Source organism: Callospermophilus lateralis, unplaced genomic scaffold (genome assembly GCF_048772815.1).
Source record: "Callospermophilus lateralis isolate mCalLat2 unplaced genomic scaffold, mCalLat2.hap1 Scaffold_82, whole genome shotgun sequence".
In the NCBI taxonomy this organism is placed as follows: Eukaryota; Metazoa; Chordata; class Mammalia; order Rodentia; family Sciuridae; genus Callospermophilus; species Callospermophilus lateralis.
This window is the reverse complement of record NW_027516260.1, coordinates 6,050,974-6,057,700: the sequence shown is the minus strand read 5'-3', so window position 1 is coordinate 6,057,700 and position 6,727 is coordinate 6,050,974. Positions and strand designations below refer to the sequence as shown.

Here is a 6,727-nt window from a genome sequence, read left to right as displayed (position 1 = left end):
TATTCAAAATACATTAAAAACTCAATAACAAGAAAAAACAAATAATCTGCTTTATAAATGCAATATATATTTCTAAAAGAAGACATACAAATGGCCAAAAAAGTACCTAAAAAACTCTCAACCCACTAATCAGGAAAATGCCAATTAAACCCATCAAGAGAAATCACCTCACACCTGTTAAAATTATTGTTTTCAAAAAAAAAGACAGCAAAAAGATAACAAGTGTTGGTTAGGATGTGGAGAAATTGTAATGCTTATACACTGTTGGTAGAATTTAAATTAGTATAGTCTCTGTAGAAAAAAGCATGGAGGTTCCTTGAAAAATTAAATATATGGCTACCATAGGATCCAGCAATCACACTTTCGGATATTTATTTAAAATATTTGAAGTCAGGGGCTGGGGTTGTGGCTCAGAGTTAGAGCACTTGAGTAGCATGTGCAAGGCCCTGGGTTCGATTCTCATCACCACAAATAAATAAATAAATAAAATTAAAAGGTTTTGTGTCCTACTATAACTAAAAAAATAAATATTAAAAAAGTTGTGGGGCTGGAGTTGTGGCTCAAAGGTAGAGAACTCGCCCGGCACACATGAGGCATTGGGTTCGATCCTCAGCACCACATAAAAATAAAATAAAGGAATTGTGTCCACCTACAACTAAAAATATATATTTTTAAAAATTGTGTATTTAAAATAAAAAGATTTGAAGTCAGTAAGTCAAACAGACATCTGCATTCCCGTATTCATTGCAGCATTTTTTGCAGTAATCAAGATATGGAATCAATTAAGTATCCATTAATGGACAGAAGAATAAATAAAATGGGCCATACAGCCAGGCACAGTGGTGAACACTTGTAATCCCAGCAGCACCGGAGGCTGATGCAGGAGAATTGCAAGTTCAAAGCCAGCCTCAGCAACAGTGAAGCACTAAGTAGCTGAGACTCTGTCTCTAAATAAAATACAAATTAGGGCTGGCTCATTGGTTGAGTACCCCTGAGTTCACTCACTGGTATCCCCCACCAAAAAAGAAAATGAGGTACACATACACAATGGAATACTATTCTCCCTTTAAAAGGAAGCAAATTCAGTCATTTAGAACAAGTGAATGAACTCGGAGGACATTATGTTAAGTGAAATAAGACAGGCATAGATAGATAAATATTGCCTGATTTCACTTACATATGGAAACTAAAAAAGTCAAACTTAGAAGATGAGAGTAGAAAGGTGGTTACTAGGAGATGGGGGTGGTGAGGGTAGAGATTGGGATTGGGAAGATGTTGGTCGAAGACACAAAATTCCAGGTAGGAGTAATAGGTTCAGAAGATCTGTGTACAACTTGGTGATCATAGTTAATAAGATTATATTGTATAGGGCTGGGGACGTGGCTCAAGTGGTAATGCGCTCGCCTAGCATGCGTAGAGCACTGGGTTCGATCCTTGTGTCCACCAAAAACTGAAGAATAAATATTACCAAAAAGATTATATTGTATACTTAAAATTGCTAAGAAAGTAGTCTTTTGTTGTTTTGTTTTTTCAGTGCTGAGGATCAAACCCAGGACTTCATACATGTAAGGCAAGCTCTCTACCACGGAGCCCCAGCCCCAGCCCTGACAGTAGATCTAAAGTGTTCTCATCTCAAAAAGAAAGAAGTATATGCAGTGATAAACATATTAATAAGCTTGTTTTAGCCATTCACAATGAATATTTGTTTCAAAACATCATGTTGGGACTGGGGACTTGACTCAATGGTAGTGCGCTTGCTTGGCACGTATGAGGTTTGGGTTTGAAACCTAACAGTGCCAAAACAAACAAAAAAAATATGTGCCATAAATATATGTGATTTTAATTTGTCAATTAAATGTATAAAAATATAAGCAAAAATGTAAATAACATAAACATACCCAATTAAACTGAAGAGCCTATCAGATTGGATAAAAAGGAAAACATGATATGCTGTTTATAAGAAACATACTTTAAATACAAAATATCAACAGGTTACAAGTTTAAAAAGTAAAAAAAAAATACATCATGTTAACACCAATAAAAGAAGAAATGAATGCCTATACTAATCGCTAACAAAGTAGATTTCAGAATAAAGAATGTTATCAGATCCTTACAGGTCATTTCATAATGATGAAGGGGTCAATTCGAGCATACCATAATCTAAAAACATTCACCAAACAAGATAGCTTCAAAATACATGTAACAATGTAACAAAACTTGATAGAACTACAAAGAGAAAAATAAAATCCACAATTGTAATAGAAGATTTCAATAACCTTCCTCTCAATAGTTAAAAGAGCAAAGTAGGGGCTGGGGATGTGGCTCAAGTGGTGGTGCGCTCGCCTGGCATGCGTGCGCCCGGGTTCGATCCTCAGCGCCACATACAAATGGAGATGTTGTGTCCGCCGATAACTAAAAAATAAAATATTAAAATTCTCCCTCTCTCTCGCTCTCTCTCTCCCCTCTCTATCTTTAAAAAAAAAAGAGCAAAGTAGCAGAAAATCAGTAATGATAGAGTAGGGATTTTACAAACATTATCAACCAAGTTGACATTGCTAATGTGTAGAGATGTCTACTCAATAATAGCAGAATACACATTCTTTTCAAGTGTGCATGGAATATTACAATACCTTAATTTTTGTTTAGTTATAGATGGACACAGTACCTTTATTTTATTTATTTATTTTTATGTGGTGATGATGATTGAACCCAGTGCCTCATGTATACTGGGCAAGCACTCTGCCACTGAGCTACAACCCCTACCCTATTTTAATATATTGATAGATAACATTCTGTGCCATAAAAAAGTCACAATAAATGTAACAGGATTCAAGTCATATGAAGCATATTCTTGAACTTAGAAATCAAATCAGAAATCAATGATAGAAAGATGTCTGCAAAATCTCCAAATATTTGAGCACTAAATAAAATATTTATAAACAATCCATGGATCAAAGCAGTAATAGAAAAAGAAATTAAATATTATTTTACACCAAATGAGAGTGAAAACAAACATAAAACTTTCTGAGCTTATAAAAGCACTTCTTGGAATGGGAGTTCTTTATTGCACTAAAGCCTATAGTGATAAAGAAGAACAATCTCATATTGATGACATAAGTTCCTACCTTAAGAAACTAGGGCTTCTGGTGGTTCCAGTGGGGAGAGAAGGAGGAAGCAGGGAGCAGGGCGGCTGGGGGGGGAACCCCCCGCAGCTGCTGCCACCGCCGCCACCACCGCCTCTGTGCTCATGGCGTGGGAAAGGAGGTGTGAGTCCTGGGAGCGAGCCGGAGGCGGCGCTGCTGCGGGAGGGTCGGCGGCGGAAAGGCGATGGCGGATATAGATAAACTCAACATCCATAGCATCATCCAACGGCTGCTGGAAGTGAGAGAGTCCAAGCCAGGTAACAATGTCCAGCTACAGGAGAATGAAATCAGAGGACTGTGCTTGAAGTCTCGTGAGATCTTTCTCAGTCAGCCTATCCTACTAGAACTTGAAGCACCACTCAAGATATGTGGTGATATCCATGGGCAGTACTATGATCTGCTTCGACTTTTTGAATACGGTGGTTTCCCGCCAGAAAGCAACTATCTGTTCCTTGGGGACAATGTGGACAGGGGGAAGCAGTCACTGGAGACTATCTGCCTCTTACTGGCCTACAAAATCAAGTATCCTGAGAATTTTTTTCTTCTCAGAGGAAACCATGAATGTGCCAGCATCAATAGAATTTACGGATTTTATGATGAGTGTAAAAGAAGATACAACATTAAACTATGGAAAACTTTCACAGATTGTTTTAACTGTTTACCGATAGCAGCCATCTTGGATGAGAAAATATTCTGCTGTCATGGAGGTTTATCACCAGATCTTCAATCTATGGAGCAGATTAGGGGAATTATGCGACAAATTGATGTACCAGATCAAGGTCTTCTTTGTGATCTTTTGTGGTCTGACCCCGATAAAGATGTCTTAGGCTGGGGTGAAAATGACAGAGGAGTGTCCTTCAGATTTGGAGCAGAAGTGGTTGCAAAATTTCTCCATAAGCATGATTTGGATCTTATTTGTAGACCCCATCAGGTGGTTGAAGATGGGTATGAATTTTTTGCAAAGAGGCAGTTGTTTTCTGCACCCAATTATTGTGGAGAGTTTGACAATGCAGGTGCCATGATGAGTGTGGATGAAACACTAATGTGTTCCTTTCAGATTTTAAAGCCTGCAGAGAAAAAGAAGCCGAATGCCACAAGACCTGTAACAACTCCAAGGGGTAGGATCACAAAGCAAGCAAATAAATAGATGTCATTTTGACACTGCCTAGTTGGGACTTGTAACATAGAGTATATAACCTTCATTTTTAAAGCTGTAATGTGTACTGGTCAGCCTGCTCAGATAGATCTGTGTTTGTGGGGGCCCCTCCTTCCATTTTTGAGTTAATGAATGGCATTTGCTGGTTATAACAGCAAATGAAAGACACTCCACTCCCAAGAAAAGGTGTTCAGTTTTTTTTTTTTTTTAATATTCCTTTTGCAAACAACTTTAATGATGGTGTTAAAGCTGTACACCCCAGGACAGTTATCCTGTCTACGGGGTAAGTGTACAATTGATCTTTTTTAAATTCAGTACAACCCATGAAAAATGTAAATGCTCATTTTCCTTAGGATATAAAGAGAGCGTCTACAGGGTAAGTGTACAATTGATCTTTTTTAAATTCAGTACAACCCATGAAAAATGTAAATGCTCATTTTCCTTAGGATATAAAGAGAGCCCTAGGGTGCTCTGAATCTGTACATGTTATTGTCATAAAATGCATACTGTTGATACAAACCACTGTGAACATTTTTTTATTTTAAAATTTTGTTTCAAAGGGATTGCTTTTTCCTCTCATTGTCTTATCATGTACAAACTAGTTTTTATAGCTATCAACAGTAGGAGTAACTATCTCAACCTTGCCAGCATCACTGGTATGATGTATATTTAATTAAAGCACACTTCCCCTACCGTATACTTAAAATCATGATTAAAGCCATTCTTTTAAATGTTTGTGACTCTTTCCTAAAGCCAAAGTTTCTGTTGGAAAATGTATTGACATGCCCGTAAAAACAGGGTGGCATGGTTGTGCACACCTGCTGCCTCCTCAGGGATTCAAAAACAGGTTTTTGATTTTGAATAGCAATTAGTAATATAGTGCTGTTTAAGCTATTAATGATTAAAGTTAATAACATTTTGTACAATTTCCATATAGTCTATTCATTAAGTAATCTTTTTACAGTAGGATCAGGCCTGAACCCGTTCATTCAGAAAGCTTCAAATTATAGAAACAATACTGTTCTATACGAGTGACTGATTATGCTTTCTTTGGCCTACATTCTTTATTCTGTGGTGAAGTTGAGGCTTATAAGTCAAAACAAAGGAACTAACTTGCTATCCAAGAGTTTATACAGAACTCACAGTATCTATGACTTTTTAAAACTAAGATCTGTTAAAAAGAAATCTGTTTCAACAGATGACCGTGTACAATACCATGTGGTGAAAATGAATTCAGACTTATTAAATGATGAACTTGTTAAATCTTCTCAGTGTCTATTTATCAGCACAGTACACACAGAAAACTGTTGATGGCATATTGAATAGATTTTAATATATAAATTGCTCTGGAAACCACACAAAAAAAAGAAACTAGGGTGAAAAAAGAGCAAATTAAACCTGATAAAAGCAAAATAAAGGAAAAAAATAAAGATCAGAAGCAGAAATAAAAGAAATAAAAAATGAACAGCAAAAAACAGACAAAATCAATGAAATTAAAAACTGGTATTTTTTAATTGATAAACTGCTAAACTTAACAGGAAAAGAGAGAAGACACAAATTACCAATATCAAAATAAAAGAGATGACATCAACATAGATTCTACAAATATTAAAAGTATAATAAGAGAATATTGTGAGCAGATTTTTGCAAATACATTCAACAATTGAAATGAACAAACTCAAAATCAAACTAGAATTATGTCCAATCTAGTTTTCTTAAGTAAGAAAACACAGGGCAGAAAGATCACAGTATTGGAGTTACAGTCAGAAAATCCAAACTGGAAAAATCCTATAGGACAAACAACCCAGTTTTGCTTCAATAAATCAATAGGGGGGGGGAGGAGAGAGAAGCAATAGTTTAAGAGATTTTAAGACATGTATCAATAATGCAATGTCTTCCAGGTGCAGTGGCATACACATGTAATCCCACTGGTTTGGGAGGCTGAGACAGGAGGATTGCAAGGTCAAAGCCAGCCTCAGCAACTTATAGAGGTGCTAAGCAATTCAGTGAGGCACCATATCTAAAAAAAAAAAAAGAAAAGAAAAGAAAAAACACATAAAAGGGCTGGGTATGGGGCTCAGTGGTTGAGTGCCCCTGGGTTTAATCCTCAGTACCAAAAAAAAAAAAAAAAAAAAAAAAAAGAGAGAGAGAAAAGAAAGATATGCAATGTGTGAACTTTATTTTGATCCCAATTTGAACAAATCAGCTGTGATAAAATAATAAAAACATTCATGAGACAATTGAGGGGAATTTCAACACTGACTATTTTATCGTAAAGCATTTTTATAAAAATTATAGATGTGATAATGGTATTGTCAATATATATTTTAGAAGTAAGTGCCCTTATATTTTAGCTATAAATACATAAATAGCTGTGGGTAGAAATGATTTGGTGTCTGCTTCAAATTAATTTGGGGGTATGTTTGAA

At 36.1% G+C, this 6,727-nt stretch overlaps 1 protein-coding gene across 5 annotated transcripts; it reads left to right on the top strand.

Annotated features, from left to right (window-relative positions):
• Positions 1-3,327: 3,327 nt before the first annotated feature.
• On the top strand, positions 3,328-5,334 carry LOC143389817 (serine/threonine-protein phosphatase PP1-gamma catalytic subunit-like). Of its 5 annotated transcripts, none has more exons than XM_076841679.2 (3): positions 3,328-3,381; positions 3,508-4,261; positions 5,264-5,334. In XM_076841679.2, the coding sequence occupies exons 1-3, from the start codon at positions 3,328-3,330 to the stop codon at positions 5,332-5,334; spliced, it is 879 nt and encodes a 292-aa protein (XP_076697794.2). The 5 variants fall into 5 exon arrangements, with proteins under 5 accessions (XP_076697794.2, XP_076697793.2, XP_076697792.2 ...); XM_076841678.2 differs by having other exon boundaries at positions 3,328-3,745; positions 3,851-4,261; XM_076841677.2 differs by having other exon boundaries at positions 3,328-3,745; positions 3,788-4,261.
• Positions 5,335-6,727: the final 1,393 nt, after the last annotated feature.

Bases quoted from the DNA above. Each gene is read 5' to 3' on its own strand.
- LOC143389817 (XM_076842604.2), top strand. From the start codon at position 3,328: ATGGCGGATATAGATAAACTCAACATCCATAGCATCATCCAACGGCTG. The intron at 4,262-5,263 runs GTAGGATCACAA...ATCTTTTTACAG, and splicing joins ACCTGTAACAACTCCAAGGG to TAGGATCAGGCCTGAACCCG.